Source organism: Sturnus vulgaris, chromosome 11, assembly GCF_052056855.1.
Source record: "Sturnus vulgaris isolate bStuVul1 chromosome 11, bStuVul1.hap1, whole genome shotgun sequence".
In the NCBI taxonomy this organism is placed as follows: domain Eukaryota; kingdom Metazoa; phylum Chordata; class Aves; order Passeriformes; family Sturnidae; genus Sturnus; species Sturnus vulgaris.
The window spans coordinates 17679725-17704863 of record NC_142253.1 but is presented as its reverse complement, the minus strand read 5'-3'; the positions used below and the strand labels follow the sequence as shown (position 1 = coordinate 17704863).

Sequence of the window (25139 nt, the reverse complement as noted above, 5' to 3'; positions counted from 1 at the left end):
TGGGCCACTTCCTCAGCTAAAACTGCTCCAATTCTCTGCTAACACAGCAAATTGTGCACATCCCTCAGTGGGGAAAAAAAACAAAACCACGGGTTTGGGTGGAAAAGAGAGAAGAGAGAAAACACCAGTAGTTCAGAAAAGAATGGTCATTCATTTAAAACTCACTTCTGAGGGCTCATGTTCTGGGTTTTACCTCGAGGGCTGCAGCACGGGAGGTTTCATGTTTATAAACAAGTAAAGCAGCAGGAGGTTTAACACAACCACTGAAACTTCCTTGGGAACAAACCCAGCACTATATTGCTAGAATTTCCCTAGCTATCTGTAAATTTAAAAAACTCATTTGTAGAGTCCTTCAACACCTGGAGCTTGGAATCATCAGATGGACAAGGCATCAAAAATAAGCAGATTTATCATCCTAGGGCCAGCTACAACTCTCGTGTAACAGCCTCACATAGCATTGAATCGTTGGAAATTATATAACTCTAACTAATTTTTAATTTAGTTGTTTTAATTAATTGCAAGTAGTGCCCACTTTTAGCCAGCATTAGTTAGGTTTCTTCACAGACTTGTTGCAGATTTCCAGCCTGGAAAGCTGGAGAAAAAGGTGATAAAAAGACTAAAGGATGGGGACCAAATTAGCATAAAGAGGAAAATATCAATAACCAATAGAGGACAGAATATTAACTAATGAAGAGAATCATGTCACTTAGAACCAATGAATATCACTTTTCTTAAAATGCATAAATTAGTGAAAAAGTTTTGTGTCAGCATTGGTGTGGGGGCTGGAACTTTGTCAGCCACTCAGCTCTGGGCCAAGATTGAAGTAATGCCTTGCTAACACTAAAAATACAGTGTTAGGGAGGGTTCTTTTTCCCCATTTGGGGAGGATTTTGGTACCATCATCGCTCCTGTTTGACACACCTATGCCCCTGATAACCACCCACAATTTACCACCATGGTCCCCTCAGATGATTGTACCTGAAGCCTGGAAAGCAAATTGTTCTGAACACTTCACTGGGCACCTGCTCCACACCCCCAGGTGAGCTCTGTCACACTGTCCCTGCAGTGCCCCACACACCCAAAAACTCACTGGCTTGAGAAAACAATGGAACAAAGGAGCTCTGAGCACGGGAGAATGCACAAAGCCAGCAGCATACCTGAACACTTCCAGAATTTTCCAAGTTTACACCATATTTCTGCAGGAAACAACAGGGGGATTTAATGTATTTTGAATTTTTTTTCTCTCAGTAAAAGCTCAACAATTTGAGTAGTGAAAAATCACAGGTTCTGACCCAGCCAGCCTCTTCACTCTTTGAATTCATTATCACAAACAAGGAGACATTTTCTCCTGGGTTTCTGTGGGCTGAAAGTCACCTGTAACACTACAGTTCAGGGACAGGCAGAGATTCTGGCTCGGGATGTCAAGCTGGATGACCTCTGGTATCCATGGAAAACCACCCAACAGCCATGACCCCACAAAGCAGAATGGCAAAGCAGAATGGTGATGTCATGCAGCAATTCCTATTACTGTAGGATTTTTTAATGAAGGTAAAACAACTTCAAGGTGTAATTAAAGAGTGAGCAAAAGCAAACTAGAAAAGAGAAAACAGAGTATCTCAGGAAAGAATGATCATTCCTTCAAAATTGAGCTCCTGTGCCTGGGAAAGGGAGGGGGCCAACACATGACTAAATGGAGGAAAACCCAAGGAAACCCACAGGGTCCCCAATTGTCCCCCAAGCTGCCAAACTGAGGCAAACACTTGAGACTGCCAGGAAAACTGCAAAAAATCCAAGTGGATTTGCTATATATTGTTTAAAGAAAGAATTAACTGAGATGCCCAGAATAATGCTAAGATTTTAACTGCACAGTTGCCCTGCAATTCCACAGCATTCCCATATATTTTTCTTCCACTTTAATGCTGCCACAGTCCTGAACAAACAGCACTCAGCTTGTAACATCCAAGGAGCTGTGCCCTCACTCACAGAGGCAAAGTGAAATCCTGCTGCAGTTCATGGGGCACTCACTGCATGCTCTGACAATATTCTCCTCTCTTATTCTGCACCTCTTTGAAGGACAAACTCACCTTTTGAAGCACACCTGTACACGAGTGGGCTATTCCCTCTTTTCCCTCATCTCCAGTGCTAATCAGAGAAGAGAATCATGACAGCTTTTGAACTACTCCATAAATTTGGTCGGTTTTCCTCCCCAATACTCATTTTTTCAGACTTTTTGTACCTCAGAGGACTGTACCTACCTAAGGTGCCCTCACACTGAAATAGACTGTTCCTCTGTGGAAAGTGCTGGGGAGGAGAGATTGACACAAAATGCAAAAGGAATAATCAAAGGAGCAGCACAGCCTGTGGAAGCTCAGGTTTGTGAGTCTTAGCAGAACTGACTCAGCTCACAATCCACACAGGAAAAGAGTATCTGCAGTCCCTGAAGAATTTCATTTGAAAGCAAAGAGGAAACAAGGGCTAGTAAATGCTATTGTTACAGAAATAGCAGCTACATACACCCAGAGATTTCTATTACACAACTGAAATCCTCTGCATTTAATAGAATCCGTGGCTGCTTTGCCAAGTTCTGGACTGGCAATTAGGATGGGACATTGAAATGCATTGTTTTACCAGCTCCAAGGCAAGGACAAGGAATGGGATTTTTAATGAGCATTCAGAAAGGGCTTCTTCCTTCTTTAAAAGTGAAAAAGGAAGTTACTATACTGGGCTGAAGGCTGTGCCAGGGAATGTCAGCTATTATCTGTGAAACAGGTTCCTTATGTCTGAGGTAATCAGCAGCTTTGCAGGATGTTGGGGAGGCTGCTTTCTCCTTACACCTTGCAGGATCTCAAGCACAGTTTCCAGAACACCTACACAGATGTGAAAAAAAAATCAACTCCTGGAGGTAGAGGAGAAATAATTTCTAGAGATATTCGAAGGCAAGTCAGAAACTATGAGTGTACCACATGAAAGGAAGTTAGCACAGAGGGAGTGCAGATATGTTTGTCTTGGAAGCACACTGAGCTGACTGCAGAAATACATCTTTGGCTTTATTTTCCACTCACCTTTATAAATAACAGGCATGTCAAAAACCAACCTCTGACTTCTTGGAAAACAAATGGAAACAGTAAATTTGAACAGTCTAGATTTGAAGGGTGAGTAGTGATTGCAAAAGGGACAGGAGGCAGGAAATCATTACAGCACCTAAAGCTGTTCTTATCCCAGGTCTGTTGATATAAATTATCTTTAAAAGAAAAATGACTATTTAATCATGGTAATTCCTCTTGCAGGTCTGCTGAGTTTAGACTTGCATAGTGAAGCCACTGCTTCGTTTTATTAAAAAAAAAATAGTACAATCCTCTCTCATGAAAACACAGAAATGCAATGCTGAATGAAAGAAAAACAAAATTCAACATTTCATTATTGTGAGGAATCGCATTATCATCACCTGTCCAATCCACAGATGATCCTTACAAAGACTTTAGCAGCAAAATTTCCCAATTTCCATGGTTAGCTGGAAGCAGCATCACTGCTAGCAGTGGCACTTGGTAAAATGTCTGGGAACACCTAACAGAGATTCAAGTAATTGTTTTATCTCTGCATTTTCAGGTGACATTTTAAAGGGAGCAGGTTTTTGCACTCCTGTAAGGACAGCTGAGACAAGGAATTAAGAGCTGTGTTCTTGCAGCAGGACCAGTCCCACCAGGACAAAGCCACTGCATGGCAACTCTTCACTTTCACAGGGCACCGACAAAAATCAGGCAAAAACCCTCCTCTGTCTCTGATACACTGCAAAGGCAAAGCTTAATTCCATCAAGGGCACACTGGCTCCATCGATTGGATTATTCATTTGGTGTAATGGACTTTGCTTTCTTCCTGCAGCCTTCTCAAAACAAGAACAGAATGAAGATAAATCAGCTCTCACTCAAGGCTGGCAGTCTATAGATATTTATGGATTTCTGAGCCCTGCAATACAACAGAGGGGAGGCTTTCCCCAAGGATGTTTTCCTCTGCAGTCCTGTTACCCTCCCAGCAGCTCCCCAGCACAGGGACACACCAGGGAAAGGCTGCAGCCACCCCTCCCTCCAGGCCTTTCTTTTCCATCACTGATCCAAGCTCCAGCTTTGCCTTCCCCAGCACAGGAGCCTCTTGGACAGCACAGCCCAGAATGATCCCTGTTTGATCCTCCAAGCAAAGCCCTAATTGCCATTTTCCAAGGGAGCACCAGCAACGTAATCCCAGTTTGCCATTGGGACAGCTGACGTAGCTGCCATGGAACACAAAGATCACTCCCTCCAGCGTTGCACCGTGCCCATTATGCTGCAGGCCTGGCCTCATCTTTTTCTCACACAATGAATGAGCTGATTATGCCAACAAACTCGAGCCACTAGTCCTAAGAATGAGATTGCAGGTTTATCAACTGCCCCATATAATGACAACACTTTCCATCACTTATTAATGCAGCAGAAAGGGGTTGACTCACGGTATTGCATCACTGCATTCAGATCAAGGAGAAACCTGGGGCACAACACGTTATGGAGAGTGTTGACCTGCAATAATCTCTTTGCAAAGAGGGAAAGAATAACAGAAAGTTGCTGGGCCAGGTTTTCCTTTGACTTACAACACATTGTAGTTCTAATTGAGTTGTAAACTACAATGAACAAACAGTAGTCCTGTGCAGCAGAGGTACAGAAAAATTCCACACCCATTTATTAATCTGTTCATTTAAATCTGGGGTACAAGAGCAGAATGTATCCCTGTGGTCAGTACACCCTGCCTGCATGTATTTAATGTCTTACAGGGAAAAAGAGACTTCAGCTTGCATGAAAATAGCCTCCTCTCTAGTGTTGCACCTGCTGAGGTAAGATAATCATTGAGAGGAAGATGATGTCCTGGGTAATCACATAAATAAATCAGCACTGACCCCAGAAAATCTCTGATGCTGCCTAATAGGAAAAGCAGAAGGCACTCACTCACTTTCTGCTTTTCCTGGCCTTACTTTAAAGCACTGCCTGTAAACCAGAGAGAACCTTTTTGCAAGCCATTTAGGATTCTCAAAGGAACAGGTATCTTTTTTTTTTTTTAAAGCTTTATGGGGAAAATGCATCATGCAATATCTCTCTAGTTCTCCACAAGTAACTGAAGAAAGCCAAAGTAAATCAGCAAGTGGCACAACATGCAAGAGCCCAGAAACAAAACGAGCAATGAAATTGGACTTATCACAGAGAAAAATCTGAGCCATTCATTTGAGATGCTTATGTTTGGGTAACCTTTGGAAGAATGTGTGCTGTTTCATTACACAAACAATGGAAATATTAGATAAGGAAAAGAAGCACCATTGCCAAGAAAGCTCCAGGCACCCCTTCCAAGTCATGAAACATGGAGATGTGACTGTATGGAAATATAACATGCTGCCTGCAGCAGGAGTGTCAAACCTACAGAGCCATTCCTGCCAAGCCCAGTGGGTCCCAGGAGTGCAGGTCAGGAGCCCCTGGAGCAGCACATCTGCCTGGCCCTGGCCCATGGACTCACTGGGACACAGGAGCCAAATTCAACCTCCCAAAGGCCAAGCCTTACAGCTGGGCCAGGCCTGTAGGGCAGCACTGAGACAGCCCCGTGTGCCAAAGCAAACCTCCACGAGTTATTCACACACAAACATGTCACCCCAGCCTTCCCCAGCTGTTCCAGCCCTGCAGGGGTCCCTGTGACCACGGAGCTCCGTGTGACAATGGTGCTCCGTGTGACAATGGGGCTCCGTGTGACAATGGGGCTCCGTGTGACAATGGTGCTCCGTGTGACAATGGGGCTCCGTGTGACAATGGTGCTCCATGTGGCTGGGGACAGGCCAGCCCTTCCCCACAGAGCAGGGCTGCCAAGAGCCACCAGTGATGGCTGCAGGGCTTTTCCCAATGGAGAGAAGGGGCAGGAGGAGTCCCGGGGCCGGTGGGGAGGGAGGGTGCAGAAGGGAAGCCCCTGTGCACACTCTGTGCTGCCCACTCCTCCCACAGACACAGGGACAGCTCCAGCTCCCCCAGAGATAAAGGTAGAGAATTATGGAATTATTTGGGTGGGAAAGGAGCTTTAAAGGCTGCCCAGCCCATCCCCTGCAGGGAGCAGGGACATCTGCAGCTAGGTCAGGCTGCTCAGAGCCCCCTCCAACCTGGTGTGAAATATTTCCAGGGGTGGGACATCTCCCACATCTGTGGGCAGCCTGATCCAGTGTTTCACCACCCCCATTGTATGAAAATCCCTTCTTATATCCAATCTATATAAATCCTCCTTCAGTTTAAATCCATTACCCCTTCTCCTACCATAACCTGCTAAAATATTTTTCCTTAACTTTCTTACAGGCCTCCAGCAAATACTGGGAGACCGTCATGGCCTTTTTCTGGGGTCTTCTCTTCCCCAGGGAGAGCAAACCCAGCTGGATACACACGAGGGGTTCTGAAACTGCAATTCCCAAATGGAGGAGCATCCAGGCCCCCTTCCCTCCTTCCTTTGGCAAGCACAGGTCCCTGGGAGCTGCTGGGGCACTTGGGGGCAGCCAGTGCCCACGGATGGAACCACAGGAAAATGTCCAAGTTCCCCAAGCTCTCAGGCACTCTTGGCACTGCACAAACACCCAGTGAAATATGAGTTTAAAGTTCATCCCTGGGGGTTTTCCCATGAGAGGCAGGACAAACCCCCAGGGGCCTTGGCCCTGACCACGCTGAGGGGTTTGTTCATGGCCAGGGCTGCTCTCATTGTTCAAACCAAACCTTGTGTGTGGGGACAACATGGACAAATAAGGGCTGGATGTGTGCTGGGAGCTTGGCTGCTGGCCTGGGGCTGACAAATGGGCCTGAGCTCCAGGAGATGTTCTGACGCCACAAATAAGGACAAGGAATTAGGTGAGGCAGTGTGGTGACCCGAGAGAGGATGAGCAGCTCTAAGATGCTGCTTTGAAGGTTTCCAAAGTTCAACTTCAGCTCAACGGCACAAAGAAACTCTTAAAAGCTGCTTCAGAGGGCTGGCAACATTCCTATTTCAGGAAATTATAAAATCAATCAAAAATTGTCCATCCTAATCTTGACTGTAAAATAATGTAAGGAGATCTTGATCTTATGGATAATATTTAATGGTTTAATATATGATCGAGTGCATTCTTTTATCAATGAAAATGATGCTATCTCCAATTTCTTTACATTCATGGTCTATTTTGACAGCGTGTTAAAATAAAGCTCACTCTCTGACAATCACAGAACCAATTATTCTACATTTCTATTTTAAACTTCTATTTGTCTGAATCAAGTATTTTTCATTCCTTTCCCAATTTCCTGTCCAAATTCTTCCCATCTCTGAAGCTGACTGAACACGGTGGTGCACCTGACTGCAATTCAGTGTGAACCAGCAAGAGCAGCTTCCAAACAGACTATTAAGTTATTAAAGGTGCATTTTTATAGAAGCAAGTGTGAGGAACCAAAACTAAGGAGTATTAAAAGCAGCTGGTTAATTTTGTTGCATTCAATCTTTCTTCATCTTTTACCTCACTGTTCAAATTGTGAAAGGCTTTTTAGATTGCAATAATGAAAAATAAACACACCTCCCCAGCTGCTCTAATCGATTCTCAGTCCATATCCTCCACAAAACAAACAAACATGCATTTGAAAAGAGAGAGAACTTCTCTGGCAGCTCAACTAAGGGCGGTTGTTATGATTAAAAAGAAATAAAAATAGTAGAAATATTATCAGTTAACTGTTAATTGATATTGTGTCTTTCCATGAAATCTTTTCCTGTTATCCTGAGACCTACAGCCAGAAAAACAAAAACAAAACAAAAAAATAAATAAATAAAACCAAAAATAAGTTCTCCCCCAGTGCATTCTACTAACCTATTTCTACATGTAACACCTCCTGAAGCCTGTTTGAGGTGTGGTTGCACAGATATCACCATGGAAAGGTTTTTCCTTCATCTAAAAATTTTAAAAAGCTTCACTGTACTGTGGCAGGGCATGGCCCCAAGGCTGCCAGAGCTCCAGGAACTTTTGGACAACACTCCCATGGATGCACAGGGTGGGATTGTTGGGCTGGATCCCTTCCCACTCAGGGTACTCCATCACTCTAAGTGCAGTGAATTCTTCACTTTTTACACGCTCTGGAAATCATGGCATCCAAGTACTTTAAGCAAGAAATCTGGGAAGTTAATTCACTGACATACTCCTATTAGAAATGAACATTTTTATAAGGGGAAAGTAGATGAAAAAGTTGCTGTAAATTGGTGGGTACTGTATAAAATTGTGGGTATATATAGTTAAGTATTGGAGAGAGTGGATTCCAGTCTCATTTGGTATTCATTCTCATTTGGTAACTCATCCCATTTTACCAGCTGTCCTTTATAAGGTATCACTGATGCTCCAGTGGGCCCCAGAGACTCCAATTGCATGGAAAATTATACAACTGTCAGCACAGCTCTGCCCAAGGGGGGATTCAGCATTGTTTTGCAAAGTGACAGGGCTAGATCCTGCCTATATGTGGTATTGCTGGGATAATGAAAGTGAAACTAATCTGAACATAAATATTTTTAGAGCAAATTCAAGTCGACATATATGTGGGGTTTTTTTTTTTTTGGTATAAATTATTTCCATAGATTTTGGGGAGGTTCTTTTTATGAGGACTTAAACGGGAGATTTTCTTTGTAATATAATCACTTTAAGGCAGGAAATCCCTCAGGCATAAATGAGAGCTGGGTTCTCCACTGCATCTATAGCTAAAGGAGCAATCAAAGCAAATTTAAAGGAGAGACTGAAGTCTCGTAACCCATAATAATATTATTAATTCATTCAGCATGCAAATATTATTCTACTCAACATTCAGCAGACTTCTCCAGCTCCATGCTGAATTGAGACAGGAGTTCACAGGGAAATGAAGCTCACAGCAGTGTCAGTGACATCTGAGTTACAAATATGACATCTTAACTTGAGAAGTCCAAGGCCTTTAAAACCATTTCAAACAGCACTTCTAAGTGTGATTGATCCTACCAATCCCTAGGTGGGACATCAAATATTAACATGGGAAATTAATTGAGTCAGCTCTGAGCTCATGACTACTTCTTCTTTTCTAAATAAACCAGTAAATTCGGGTCAGGCCACATTTTACCAAATTATCACATCCCTGCTGCCAGGAAACATTTTGTTCCACTGCTCTGGTAACTGTTTCAGCACTTAGCCCACAGAATTACAAGGACTTTATGGAAGAGTTTATGAGGCAGGGAAGAACCAAGTTCTACAGTCAGGTTCCTTTCACTGTTTCACAGTCGCTCAGGACTCCTGCTCAGCCATTTGGTTCCTTCAAAGAAGTGCCCTGCAATAATTCTAATTTCATTCTTCCCATAAAACTATGTGAGATGTGCAACACACCAAAGTCTGAAAAACAAAGGAAGCTCAGTGAACTGTGCTTCACCAAAAATGATGCCTAGTTGGAAAAGTGATTTTCAGGTACTGTGGCAAATTGTGTTTTTTCATAAAGGTATTCAATGAGGAATCCATAGTTTGCTGCAGATACCGAAAGATAAAACTGAGTATGTCAATAATTAATCTTCTAATCATATCTGCTTGATATTAGAACTCCATTTCCAAGTAAGAAATGATTCTTTCTTTCCTCTAAGAATAGTCATGTCTCCAAGAATATCCTCTTCGCTGAGCTTGGAATCAAGAAAAACAATGGCTTGGCACTTAGAACTAAATATAAACTTTTATTTGCCATGAGCCTTTAAAGTTTCTCGTTATGGATACTTTCTCTCCAGTGAAAATTTCCAGAGTCTGACAGGACATATTTCAGAGAATTTTTCCAAGCAAAACAATTACAAAGAAGATGTAAGCTCCGTTTGACTGGGAACTCCTATTATGTGATCTACTTGAAAATTAAAACCCAGCAGAACCTTCACAATTCCAAGGCTATGCTGATTGCCATTTGAAGCTGGAAAGGTTTTTCCCTAATGCACAAGTGATGAAGTGCACGTAATGCTTGGAGGAAAGTTACCTTATCTGCAGTATCAGATATAGATTACTGCTGGAGTCAGCGTGCCACGCTGCTGGATCCATACACTCTGTCCCCATATGAGGAATTGAGTTTCCCTGATGTCATAAATTGAACACATAACGCAATTAACATCTCCTTTGAAGTTCACATTGACCAGGTAACCACTACAATGAGCTGGCAAAACTTGACTGAAGTCACCGCCCTGAGCTCGGCTCAGAGACTTCAGCTCTGACTTGCTGCAAACGTGGAATTCTTCAAGCTGAGACATTGACAGAGGCTCCTTTGGGACCCTCAGCTGGGGTAATTCATGGCATCACACTACAATTGGCATGTTTATGATCACACCAATAATTCCAGACTTTGAGGCATTTAAACACTGGAGGTAACTAAATGATTAACTTTAGAAAGAAGAGAATGGAACAAAGCCAAGACTTCTATCTTCTTGAAAAAGAAAAGAACTTAAAATGAACATCTTGGCTACATTACAAGACTGCAGAAATATTATAGACTGAAAGACTGTGTAATTTCCAAAAGTGTTAATACTCCTTGGAGATAAAAATAGTGACAAAAATAGAATTCTTAGAATGAAACAGAATTTTACTTGCACTTAAAGAGAAAGAAAATTGTATGAGGAGAGGGAGACATTGCACAATTGTCAATGCTTTATGGGGAGATATTTGGTTTGAGCATTGAAAACCAGACTAACAAATGATCAGGTAGAATTCTCTAAAAACACTTAGGAAAATAGATTCTGGAAAATTATGAATGGTATTATTAAACATAAGAAAGTAAGTAGCTTAATTTTACACACAACAGAAGGGCAACTAATAAAAACATTGATACAATCACAGATTGATGATCTCAGCAAAATTATCTATGGTAATATAATAAGTGAAGATTAGCAACCTATATATAAATATAAAAAAAATATATTGATCTACACAGTAACATAATGTGCATCTCAAAAGGTCATTTCATACTCTCAAGATGTCCAAGTACCTAGAAGCTGTTTTGAAGCAACTGTTTTTACACCTTCTTCCCCCCAGGAGCACAGAGGTTCAAGTCTCTTTGCAATGCCTAAAACATGTGCTGATTTTTTGTGTCATTTTAAGGAAGAATAAATGCATTTAGCTGTTAAAACAAGAAGCACTCCTTCCACTCTCGTGCCAGCTTTAGCTATAGCTGGACTGGTTTACCTGCTTTCTTAGAAGACTCTTGTTTTATTATTGTAGGGAATAATGGCAGCACCATGAGAATTCTGTTCGGGTTGGAATCAAAACCTCTTTTTTCACTGTCTGGAGGGCATTTACACCAAGTCCCCTAATTGAAGCGAAGTGAGAAGTGCTTACCTTCTGTTGGTGATGTCTTCAGATGTCTGCAGAGCCCCTCTGTTTCCCCATAAGTCTCTTTAATTTTTACTACTGCTTCTGTCCCTCGGAGTTCCATGAGGGAGCGCAGTTCCTGCAGAGTGCACCCAAACTCTCCTGCATGGTTGGCCTCATTTCTTTGGTTCTTGGAATAAAAATCGCTATTTGTCATGTCACCCATCGTGGCTTGGTTATATTGCTCCACTCGTTGCAGTTGATACAATCTTAAAACTGTTTAAAAATCGAAGGAGAGGAATCTTGAATTCCAAAGTGAGAAATTAAAAAGAATCCCGCGAGTGTCCGGCGAGCGGCTGGAGGATGCTCGTGGCGTGGAGGGTGTCCCTGACTGGCTGGAGGTCACAGAACGGCTGCTCTCAAGGCTGCAGACCAGCTCCACTCCATTCACCATTTCCCATTATGCTGCACCCAAGCTGTGGAATCTACATGGTCATTTCTTCCTCTGGACCTTTGGGAGCAAGCAGAAAGGACTCATTACACGGCGGGACGGAGGGATGTCAGGGGGATTCTGGCATCCCGGAGGAGCTGCAGCTTGGCAGCATCCAGCCCAGGAGAACACCAGCTCTGCCTTAGGTAAAGCTCTCCACGGCTGGAGCACCAATGGCAGCGCTGCTCCAGTGCCAAGAGCAGTTAAATAAGATGAGTCATGAATATTAATTAGTGAGCGATTAGCCCGGCGTGCAGGATGCACCCCAGTACGTGCTCTGCTCCATACAGCCAGCCGGGCTGTCCTCTGCCCAGAACAAAGGCTCCCTGATAAGGCTCCCAGGCTAAAAACGGGTTAAACACCACCAGCTTTCATCGTGGTTAAAGCAAAACTGTTTTTATAGCACAAGGGCGGTGAAACTTCGGGAAAAACTGTAGAGCCACCATGAAAAATGCAGAATATATTTAAATGCATTACATCCTGCAGCCGTGCCTTTGTGCGAGTGAGCAGAGCACGAGTGCAGTGGGATGTGTGGGGTGGGATGGGATGGGATGGGATGGGATGGGATGGGATGGGATGGGATGGGATGGGATGGGATGGGATGGGATGGGATGGGATGGGATGGGATGGGATGGGATGGGATGGGATGGGATGGGATGGGATGGGATGGGATGGGATGGGATGGGATGGGATGGGATGGGATGGGATGGGATGGGATGGGATGGGATGGGATGGGATGTCTGTGTGAGGAGTCCTTTCCCCTGAGCCAAGCCACCAGCAGGCACTGACACACACAGGATGCTGCTGGGCTTTCTCTTTTTACTTCTTTTTCCCCTTTTTTATTTTCTTTTTATGTGCAGGGTTGAACAAGTCCCGTTTGGACCATCTGGGAGACAGTTGATTGCTTGCTAAAGCCAGCCTTTAAAACCTGTTTCCCCTTCCCATATTCTAATGAACTTGGTTTAAATACTGCTGAAACCAGCTATTATATTTGGCACGCAGAGTTTTAACAGAGATTAAAGGTTTCTCTTTTTTTCTTTTCCAAGCGGGTTAGTGTGAGTGCACTGTCTAATCTAGAGGTCTCAGAATCGTTTTCATAATAAAAAGGATCTCTCAAAGGGCACCCCAGCAGCCTAATGACTGACCAACCTGTCACAGGCAAAGGGCACATGTTGAACTTTCTAGGCACAGCAATCCCCAGTGGAAGTTATATATAAATGCCCAGATAGAGCACATCAAGAGGAGCCCAATGCATTTCAAGTCCTGGTTTTATACTGGTGCAATAATTTTAATCTCTCACCCAGCTACAGTTGATATAACACGTAGGGTTAGCTATTTCCATGCTCTAAGGATATTACCATTGCTCTGCAGTGACAAAGATCAGCCTGTGTGAGTGCTAATTTGGAGTTACCTCGCTCAATTAAAAAAACTGGAACTCTACCAGCCCTTTTCTTTACAGCTTCAAACCTCAACATTCCTTTGATTTCCGCGGAGGAAAAAATTAAAAAAAAAATATATATAATTAAAAACAAAAAACAGAAAGGAAGTGCAAGTTTCACTATGATATTACAAAAACTTCAAAATTGCAGACCAAAATTTAAATACCAGCCAACTGCTGGTACTTTCTCCCACCCATCCTATTTACTGATGTATCTTCTAGTGCTAAGAACTTCTGCCACCCTCAATTTCACATGTTGCTTTTCACATTCACGAGATAAGAATTTCGGCACCAAATGTTTCTACAGCAAACAACAAATAGAAAACTAGAAGTAGCAATTTAAAAGGGCCTTTATTTACTAAACAAGAGATGGTGAACCATGCTCAGCTCTCCATGCAATCCATCCCCAGGTAATCCCCTACATACAGCAGGAAGAAAAGGCCTTACTCACACTATTGCTTCCTCTTGTTTGTAAACAGGATGGATCAGTATTCTGAACAGAAATAGCATCAGCCTGCAGCATTATTTGGGGAAAAAAAATTGCAGGCCAGAAATGTCACAGATGCCCAATCAAACAGGCTCCATCCCGGGAGGCAGCGGATGGCCAGGGCTCCTCCTTCCTACCAGCAGCATCCCAGGCCCTGCCTGCTGTCAGCCACAGCAAAATGCAGATGGAGATCTGACTGCCAGGAAGACTCTGAGCCGACAGTAATAATGATAACAAATAGCTGAAATAACAGGCTGCTCTTTACTTCCAGTGGTTAAAAAAAAAAAATAATAATAATTGTTCCTAAGCGCAGTTCACGGTTTCGAGAGTTGGGCATCTCAAACAGCCAGGATTTTAAGAAAAAAAGAAGATGAAAAAAATGTTGCTCTAATAAAAAAATGTTTTCAAACATTGCTTCAAAATAATAAAATTGTTCTTAAACTGTTCCATAACACAACAGAGAAAAGACAGTTTTGAGTATTTTCTGAAGAGAACCACCTACCAATTTCATTTCTGATGCAAAGGGCACTAAACACAGCATCAAAGACATTTTCTCCCTGATCTTTCTGTGGGAAGTGTCCACTCCTCTCAATCAAAGCATCTCTTTAGGCTCCCTGTGCTATCAGTATAAATTAATATATTTTCTTCTATTCTTAGAAATTCATTGTCATTTGTCTGCCATAGCAAGACAGTGCTGTTGCTTTTCAGCATGAGTCATTTGCCTGCTTAATTTTTAATTTCACCTCCGATTAAATACTAACCAATAAACAACAAATATGAAGTTTACACTTCCTTCAGAGCTTCAAAACCAAATCACTGGCAGCGTGTGCTGCTCATGACTCACCTAATGCTGTGCCACCAGGGAAACACCACCTCACGTTTCTGAGAGGCAGATGGTGAAAGGCAGCAGGCACAGAGCGTGACTGACATTATTCCCTGCTAATGCAGCTCCCTAATCCCTTGGAACAGGCTCCATCCCATCCCAGCATCTCTCCTAGCAAAAGCCCAGGCCCCTCACCAGGCTGCCAGGACTGACATGCAACCACTTCATCCCTCCTAAGTGGTGAATATTGAATATTTCTTCACCAAAAGCTGAGGATTAGAAAAGCTGTGGCCAGCACGTGGCAATATTCCCATTGTGGGGTTTTGCATCTCCAAAATACATCCAGTGGGGAAATTAAGTCTCATCCACAAGAAACCCCATAATTACACTGGGTTTGGGTGGGAATTTTTGTTTGCTGTTTTTTTGGGTGGAGGTGAGGGAATGGACTATTTTACAAAAAACTCACAATATTGATATTTTCAAGATGTAGATATGTTCTATGTGAACTACCAAGAAATTCTGATTAAAGGAAGTGATACTGGCACATTTTTCAATCAAAATTATCTCGTATCCTAATGACCCAATGAATAAAGTGAACTGGATTTATGCTGTGGGTTCTGCTTTCATTGCTCTATCCACGGTGGGTTTAATTCATGGCTGGAACATAAAGAGGCACCAAGCCCTGAGAGCACAGCTTCCCACACCATCCTAGAACAGGGTCACCTCCTCCTCCACGAGGCAGATTTGGTCTCATCATTCTCTGAGAGAAAACTTATAGGGAAAATGTCCCTCCTCCTCAGACACATTCTACAAAAGAGAAATAAAAACTCAGGTGAATGCATTTCACACACAACGTTAGTTGGTTTATCCAGACAAAAGCAGTCACTTTTAACAAAGGTTATTTGGTTTTACTTACTCTTCCCATTGTTTCTAAAGTAGAAAACTGAGTAAAAGAAGTCCCAAAGTGCAGTTTGAAAACAACAGACTGCTGTGGAGCTGAGATAAAGTCACAGCCCGCTTAGAAACAACTCAGGTAACAAAAGGCTTCACACACAGAACACCTGAGTAAAACACCGTCCTTATTTTCCTCATTCAAAAGTCAGAAGATCAGTCTGTCCCTTGCTCTGGAATCTTGTCCAAGATAGATTTTTGTTGTACAAATACAATATAAACTCGAGCTGGCTGTTTGCTTGGGTTTCTTTTCCAGAGTTGCTGTGTCTGGGGGAAGAGGCTTCCAGTCCTGTAGAGCCCAAGTCAAATATTTTTCATCTCCTAGCTGCTTAGAGGAAATGCATGCCAATTAAAACAGAAGCAATTTGGATGAGCTAACTGCAGGCCTGCTGGGAAAACTATTCTTTGATTTCCCTAATCAGGAAAAGTCTCATCTTGGAAGCTTGTAAATATTTTCACAGTGTGTTAGAATGTAGATATCATCCCCAAGTATTCTGACAGCTGATTTCATTCGGGCTTCTACTGGCAGCAAAGTTAGCAGCAATGTAATGAACCAGATTTCACCAGAGCAGAATCCCAAGGCTTGCATTTCACAGTCCTTAAGTCTGGACAAATAATGGAGTCACAATCAGTCAAAAAAAAAAAAAAAAAAAAAAAGGATTTATTCTTAGTTTGACTGTTTTCTCTAAACTGGCACCTGAGATTATGACAACTCTGATTTCAGTCTGCTGGTGGAGAACCTGTTTGAATTACAGGTTAAAGGGTGATCCCCTCTCAACCAGGACAGAGACCAGCAAAGCCCAGGCTCTGCTCACTGCTCATGCAGCTGGAAGGTGGCACACACAGCTGCTTCTCCAGGAATTAAACCCAGGGAATCAGCAGTTCCCAGCCTTCCATAGGGACCATCACTGCCCCACCTGGACTTTACTTGGCTGTAGATAAAATTCCAGCTGAGCCCTATAGAGAACCCCCAAGTAAGGAGGGGGAAAGCAGGGAAGTGTCACATTTTAGGGAGTACAAGGTGCACAACCAGATTCATCTGTATTCACTGGTAACATTCCTTAATAAAGCACGACTGGGAGCAGATTTCTGGGAGTTTTCCCTTGAGTCTGAGCAAAACCATCTGAGATGTTTTGAGACTACAGCTCCTTGAAATCTGTGCTAGGAGCAGCAGGGCAACAACTGATTGCAGAGGATGAAAATCTCACAGCAGACCTCTGCAAGGGGAGAAGAGTTGAGAAGGAAAACCATAACCTTCTCTGTAGAGGCCTCCAGATGTGTGAAATAAATCAAGTGTGGCCCAGCTGTGGCATCTTTTCATGCCAAAGCAAAAACTTCCATCCATTTGTGAGCACAATCTTCATGGAGCAGAATGAGGAATGGATTCTCTATCCAGCAGCCAACAAAGCTGATTAAATTCACCCAATGATGCATAAACTCACACTCTCTTTAAAAAAAAAAAACAAAAAACAACTCACACCGAAGCTCAATTATCAGGAATGCACAAGATGCAGAAGGAACTAAGGAAAAACACCATCTGAATAAAAGCAGGTTGGCACCTTACAAAGTGTGAAATTTTTGTTTCATACCAGGAAGCCAAAAGAAGATAAAGAAAGAGAAACTGAACTTTGTCACTGAAGTGTTCTCTGAAAATATTCCCGACTTCATCCCTACATTTCTTCATGAACTTCAAGTTGCCTTAAGTTAATCTGCCCACCTATAAAGAAGCTGCCCCATCCCTGGAAGTGCCCAAGGCCAGGTTGGATGAGGCTTGGAGCAGCCTGGGCTAGTGGAAGGAGCTGGAATGAAATGGTCATCAGGGTCATTTCCAACCCAAACCAGTCTGTGATTCTGTGATAATTCATTCATGATGAGCACACACAGACGAGACATCCATTCAGTTGTTGTTTTCAGCCAGAAATGTATTTCCCCTGATAATGGGATGACATTAAGACAAGCAAGTTGAAGTATTATTTTTAAAATATTACAAAACGAAAACATTAAAAAAAAAATCACAGGCAACTACCTGTTATAATCCCTTCACAACTGTTTCAGTATTTCAGCATGAACCTGACCCTCCTATCAGTACCAGTTTTGTTATCAGGTAGGATAAATAAAAAGGATTCTATGACACTGTTGAATATTTGAGGGCAACAAAAGCCTAGTCACAAAAGAACTTTTTATTAGAAAGACAAAGAATATCAATAACTTCAGTTCTACAATGAGCGTATTTCTTAGGACTTCTAGCAAACAGAATCTTGCACAAATTGGCTGATTTTTCTCTTTTCCATGTTGCACTAGTGTAATGAGGGCAGTGAATTCCAGCCCCTGCTGCAGTGCACAGTTATCCAGCCTACATCTGATCCTGCTTTCCTCTGCTCCTCGTGGAAATGGCTCCAGCAAAGCCAAATGAACTCCTGACAGCAACAAAAGTGCTTTAAAGGAATCAATTCAGGCCCATTAAATAATGAAATGACTCCATCAGTGACTTCAGGGGAACTGCAGCAGGTCCTGCAGATGAAAACCTTCCTCCCCTGATGCCAGAGCCTCATCTCAGCCCTGGAAAAAGAGATTTTCCCAGTAAAGGCTGTCCTAGCCACCAGTTTTCAGGACTCACTCTCACACCCTGCTGGTGCTAGCATGAATTTATGATGTTTTGTTTCCAGGGCTCAAATGAAAGGTTATTTTTCAGCAGCCATTTATTCTGTCAAGGCTCCAATTCCCCACTGCAAAGTAGGTTTGGGGTTTCTTTCATCCACTGCCTTCCTACACACCACATATTCCCACTCTTTGGGGATGTAACTTCTGGCACTGAAAAGACCCATTCTACACCTTTACAAGCTTTAGAAAACTCATGTTTTCAGGTAGAATTGATTTTATACAGCACAGCTGTTGCAAGGAGTGCCAACTTCCAAATTGTGTTATCAATTTAATCAAAAACACATCTGGGGAAAAACCTAAGGATATTCAGACTTCAGACACTTAGATAGCATTAAATAAAGCAGATGTGAAAAAAAAAAATCTAAATTAAATGCTCTAAAAGCATTAGGTGATCAGGTAAGGAATATATCCCAGCACGGATTCCTGCATCACTTCCAGAGTTGAGGGGGAGCCTTTTTTACAGCAGAAAACACCCAAAAGATGTGCTACACTGATGCTACATCACACAGGGATGTTGGAGAGCAGCTCCCCACCATCATCTCCAGGGCAAAATATTCAAAATTTCTTCCTTGGGCTGAGGTGCCTTTCCTTTTCCCCCCAAAATTAAAGTTCTATCCAGTCATTGCAGGTTCGACCCAGGGGACAGGATGAAAAATCCTATGAAAGAAAAGAGCCCAAACACACCAAGCCATAATTCAGATATTTACTTTGCTTCAGTAAAAGCAAATTATTGGCACATAAACACTAAAAAGATGAGTCATTCTACATCTGTCATTCATCTGTGTGTTTTACAGACCACCAGATTTCTTAAATCTAGAATTTGAGTTACCATGTGACCTTTAGCTGATTACCAGCTCAGTGCACACAATTTCAGGGAGTTCCAGGAGTCTGGGTGCCTAAAATACTTGATTATATCTAATTTTATCAGAAATTTCTCCAGAACATCTTAATAAAAAAATAGATTTTCCAGCTCCTTCCAACAAATATGATCTGAGGCTTGACAGAGACTGATTAAAGCTGACAGTCCTGCTGCACCCCACCTAAAATTTCTGGGCTTTTGTTCAGCCTCTGTTAAGACTGGACACTGAATTTGGTTCCTAATTATTACTTTTTAAAGTCCATTACTAATAATATCATTATAAAAATATTAAATAGCCTCTCCAATCTTCATATCTTGAGACTAACCCAAATATTTAATACTTTGGTGGAAATTGCAGTTTCTCCTGATTGGTCACATCCATCTCGACCTCTTTTCACATTGGTTACTCAGATTTTTTTTAATGGTATTTTACAGGCGGTTTCAATCCTAAAAATTGAGATTAATGAAGAAGATCTTACCTATATCTGAACAACCTACCAGGCTTTTAATCAATAAATTGCAATTTCATTTCATGATTCCTCTGCCACAGTGCTCTGTGCTCCCAGCTCTACCCTGAGGGCTGCATCAACCCACAGCTGGTTTGAGAGTTGTGAAATGGGAGCTGAAATATTTCCAGTCCTGGATAGGACTTTCTCATAAGAGCAATCTCAAAGACTTAAAGGAGGCCTGGACTTTATTACTTTTTAAATAAACTAGAGATAAATTGAAGGTTTTTTTTAGTTTTCTTAGAAGCACAAGGTTGGCAAAGTGCAGTGGAAGTACACTTGTTAATGTGAAATATAATTTTGATGGATTGCTTCTATTAACAAGTTGACAGGTATCATGTTTTCCATAAACATGGATCCATGGAATAGCAGAGAGAATAAAAACCTGAGGAAATCCATAACTGGCCAGCTGTAGAGAAATTCATTTTGTCATGATCTGAGCTCTGGGGGTTAAAGCACCTTTCCAATTTTAACATCCACGCTATCGTAGCATGATCAGTGTTGACACCCATATCCCTGAGAAAGAAGCTCAAATTTCTACACAACAACCCAAGGGAGACCATTAAGGGAGAAGAAAAAGAAAAAAAAAAAAAACAAAAAAAACAACAAAACCCTGGCCTTGTTCTGCTGTTTTGTCTGTCCTTCTGTCAGCATCTATCACAAAAATCACCCAGCCATCAGCAGGGAGAAGGAAAAGGACTGACTGGCTACTGGTGTCTACAAAAGTCTAGAAAATCAGAGCAGATTTAACAGACCTTTAGCCAAAAGAGAGGAGAGCACAGCACAGCCATGCAGAAATGGAATCAGATTGCTGTTTTTAGCCAAAAATGCCATCATTTCAGTGTTATACATACACAGTCTTTTATCTGTGAGAGGCTTCAAGACTGATTGCAGAAAAATCCAATTTTCCAGGAGTTACTCTGATTTTTCAGGTGTGTGATTGCTCAGCAGGTGAAATGCTGAGCATCAAACAAATCATAAGAAACAGCTGGTCAGGAGGGGGAAAAAAGGAAAAAAAGAAGAAAAAAAGAAGAAAAAAAAGGAAAAAAAAGGAAAAAAACAAACTAAACCAACTTCCACTCCAGGCTCAATTTGCAGACCTCTCTTCTGCCACCTTGGTTTCACTGTCAGAGGCATTTTATTATAATATTAATTAAAGATATAAAGACATGAAGCCAATACTGAAGCTTTTAGTGCAGCACCATTGGTTGTTAATGAGATCCAGAAAATGGAGCTTCCATGCAAAATAAGTGCAAGCAGAAAAGTAAAAGAGGAAGAACACAAAATATAAAAGTAAATCATTTGGTTGTTTAAAAAACCCCATACATAGTTATTTAATGGCTGAATAGAAATACATACAAGTGGAATTGGAAGAGGCACATTTTTCACTTGCACCATTCCCATAAAGGGTGAAAAAGCAAACTGCAGGCTATAATCTGCTTTTCTGAACGTATCTCTACATTTTCTTATTGTTAAGAGTGAAAAGAACTTTTGCATCTTTTTCTTAAAAAATAATTAAAGAAAAATATCTTACATAAGGCTGGGTTGTTTCATTCTTGGGATGGGATGCAGTTCTCTAAAATAAGAATAGAGAGACCAAATTATAACTAACAGGGACCATCTCAGAGAGATTTTTGTTGTCACCTGCACATTTGATAGCAGGAGATCATTTTAGTTAACTAAGGGCATAATCCCAAGCCTGTCTTGTTGTGTGGCTGCAATTACAGAGCATTCCTACCTATCTCACCTATTTATCAGGATTAAAAAGCAGCACATAAAAGTATAAAAAATTTTTAAATCAAGCTTTACTAGGTTATAAACTGCTAAAAATAAACTACCAGTAGTTTACCACCACCAGTACACAGAGCAGCGTTCAGCTCCTATAAAACCTGGCATCTCTTTGAATCTCCTTTATGCCACTGAACTCTCAGATCATCACCATGCAAGGACCAGAGGTAAAGAAAAATAACTTTTTAGCCTTGCTCTATCTTATGGAAAATAAGTTATGTGGGAGAAGAAAAAGGCTTTTTCCCCTTCAAAAGATAAATTTGCTTCAAGCATATTCTCGGGGGTTTTTTGCTTAAAAAAAAAATCCATGTCACAGCTTTATAAATTTTTTTCTTTTATAAACCAACTCATCTTTGCTACTAAAGAGAGATCCAAACCTGGCCAGCTTTGAACTCCAGCTCCACATGCAAACATCCTCAGCCACGAGCTTGCAGGCAAGAGAAAGTCAGAACAAGAAATTGCAACCGAAGTGATGATTTGGGCAGAATTTCTTTGTGGTTTTTGCAGAGAGTGGAAGAGAGAGAGAGAGAGAGAGAGAGAGCATCCACCTGGTCTGTCCCCAGCTGAAATGAAAGCCAAGAGCCCCCAGCCCTCCCAGCTGGCTGGGTCCTCTCACCTGCCAGGAAAAGCACAGCTCATTCTGATTCCCTTCAGCCAGGGGAGGAGAAGGGAAGCCCTTGGATAGGATGGAACCCAACAGCCCCCATCGCCTTTTTAATCACTAAGAAAATCCAACAGAAACATGTTTTCTCCCCAGTGCTTTAGCAGATGTGCCCTGTAAGGCAGGAGGAGCAGAGCTGCTGGAGAGGTGAGGCTGCACCATGAAAAATCCGTGTGAAAGGAGCAGAGGGAAAAATCTATCCCTGCAGGACTCGGGTGTACAATGGGAATTGTCAGCCAAGGTCACTGCTCAGAAAGAGAGCAGCCAAAAAGGAGGTTTTAAATCTCAGTGGGCATTAGCTGAAAGACACACAGCGATGTTCTGCAGAGGTTTTAAATAGGACATGCACAAAGGATTCCAAGGAGATGGCTATCAGGCAGCCCTATCAAAATACCACATTTTTTTCCCCGGGTTATTGTCATCCACGGACAATCACGAAATCATTTTGGAACAGAAATGATGAACTACAACTTGACAGAAATCCCAGCCAGGCCCTGCATAAATACCTCACCAGAATGGCTTTGCCAACTCCACGTGAGGGGGGTGAGGAACATTTGAGAGCCCCCAAGCAGGAGGAAGGAGGGTGAGGGCTGTGCCCAGGAGCTGCCAGGGACACTGGCAGAGGGCACTGGGCACCGTGGGGCTCCAGCTCCTGTCCCTGGCACCAGCTCACACCACCTGGCCATGGCAAGGCACTGTGGGGACAGGCATATGCAGACAGAACTGGCACATTAATGCTAAAAACCAGCTCATTAGAGCTAAACATCCAACAGGAAGAATAAAAAAATGTAAAAAAAAAAAAAAAAAAAAAATAAAGAGCTTGGGAAGAGAAATTTCCAAAGCTAAGTGTTCTCTACATTCAGCTTGAGGGAAAGCATCAATTTTAGCAGAGGGAAAATAAAATAAAAAACCCATTCTTCCCTCAAAAACGTATATGAGTACAGACATTACTCTCTTTCTGCTTCACAGAAGCAACGTTTGGAAAACTACTTAACCTTTCTATTTTTATCTGGGTGCATTCAAATTACCAATAATGTACAACATGCTGTAACAAAACCACTGATGTAGGGTATAATTTTCCCTCAAGCACATTATCCTAGCTGGTGGCTCAGAAAAATAAGCTGATAAAACAGCAGCAGACATCAATTGATGGATAAAAAGCGATCACAGCCATGTAGAATGTTGCTGCCCAACCTTAAAATCATACAATTAGCCAAAAAATACAAGCTGTAGGACAGGACATACCAATAACCATGCATTAGCTGCGGGGTCATCTCCAAAATCCTCCTACAAACACATTTTTAAGCAGACCAGCAGATTATCGCCTCATAATTTAGCTATTAAGGCACAGATTTATTTTAAAGCCATCATCATGCCTGGTACTTTTATTAAATATCTTCTTCCCTGTCAAGTTCAATCGGGATCTCATCCTAACCATGATGAGCTTTTAATTTTCTGTGCTATTAATAGCAACTTAAAAATAAAATGTTCTCTTTTGAAGCTATAAAGCTGTAACTTTCTTTAGGAGCTGCAAGGGGGAAGAGAGATTAATCTTCCTACTCTGCATCTCTTAAGCTACATTAGTTATCTGCATATATGGGAAAAAAACCCAGGAGAACAAGGAAGAAACAGGAATTTTTCTCTTCATATAACCCCCTGTAAGGATTTCACATGGCTGCAGCACAGAAATGAAGAATTACCAATACACAAGGAATAAATAATTTAATTACCAGGTAGGCTCTGAATCCTTCTCAGTGACTCTCGTGCCCATCATCAAGAGATAACAGATTAATGAATGACATAATTAGCTGCAGGTTGCACACACTCCTGTCCAGCAAGGCCCTTCAGCAGGTACTCAAATTTCAGCCCAATTGGGGTCCTCATTAATTGCCCAGCAAATAAAGAAGGATGGGAAGGTGGGGAGGAGTCTCATGGCACTCTGTGACCATCTGACACATGGATCAGATGCTCCCAGCTGCTCTTCCTCAGCTGCCTCCACCCAGCAAGGGCAGAAGGGAAGGCACAAACTTCTTCCAAGCTCTCTCTGGGTCTCTAGGAACGAAATGAATGCAAAGAGCTGCACGCTCCCTTTCAGCATCCAGGAATGACACAAGTAAAATCAAGGCTCCCATCACAATCACAGAGCCCCAGCAGCTGCAGAAAAGCCTGGAGAAGACTCCAGGGAGAGCTCAGAGCCCCTTCCAGAGCCTAAAGGGGCTCCAGGAGAGCTGGGGAGGGACTGGGGACAAGGGATGGAGGGACAGGACACAGGGAATGGCCTTAAGCTGGAGGAGGGCAGATTTCTATTGGATATTGGGCAGGAATTGTTCCCTGGCAGGGTGGGGATTCTCCCTGGCACAGGGTGCCCAGAGCAGCTGTGGCTGCCCCTGGATCCCTGGCAGTGCCCAAGGCCAGGCTGGACACTGGGGCTGGGAGCAGCCTGGGACACTGGGAGGTGTCCCTGCCATGGCAGGGGTGGAATTAAATGGTCTTTAATGTCCCTTTCCACCCAAATCATTCTGGATTTGATGGTTCCACGACCTTGGCACACAAGTGAGGCTCTGGGCTGCTTTGAGATGCATTTTCTGTAACTGCCTCGATGCCTGTGACCTTTCTTTTAGGATATGGGCCTTGCCACAGCTACTGAAGCCTATCTTTATCTAAAGATTGGAACGCTGAAGTGTGTTTTAATGAGGGATAAACTGAGACCATCTGGATGTCTCAGCTGCTACAGAGCATGATTGTTTGCTGATTTTAACCATGGCTCTTGCAGAGAACATAGACCTGTGTTGCACAAAGTGCACGAGCTCAGCTTGATTTCTCCTCGTAATCAAATGTGTTGATCTGAAATCTATTTCCAGCAAATTACTTGTCTGTTTTGGGAACAGCTCCCTCCTCATCTCTTCAGCACGGTGATGGGGATGAGCACAGACAATTGAGTTAAAAGGTGTTTTTGTGAGGGGCTGACAGTGAGTGTTCCCAGTGAAATCTTCCATTTTGGAACATGACCACCATTGACTCACAAGCTACATACCAGGTGCCAACTCATATTAAAATCTGGAATTTTATTTTCTTTTCTTTTTTTTTTTTTTTTTTACTTCAGGGGTTTCAGTGATTTTTTTTGTTGTTGTTGGGTTTGT

General features: G+C 42.4%; 1 protein-coding gene across 24 annotated transcripts in view; it reads right to left on the bottom strand.

Annotated features, from left to right (window-relative positions):
- The window catches only part of ATP2B2 (ATPase plasma membrane Ca2+ transporting 2), a 388888-nt gene that overhangs the window by 152649 nt on the left and 211100 nt on the right, over positions 1 to 25139 (bottom strand). For all 24 annotated transcript variants that reach the window (XM_088171680.1, XM_088171667.1, XM_088171659.1 and 21 more), the window contains one exon: positions 11363 to 11846. In XM_088171680.1, coding sequence (XP_088027806.1) covers positions 11363 to 11561 — 199 coding nt within the window. In that variant the 5' untranslated portion in view covers positions 11562 to 11846. The remainder of the gene's footprint in view (positions 1 to 11362; positions 11847 to 25139) is intronic.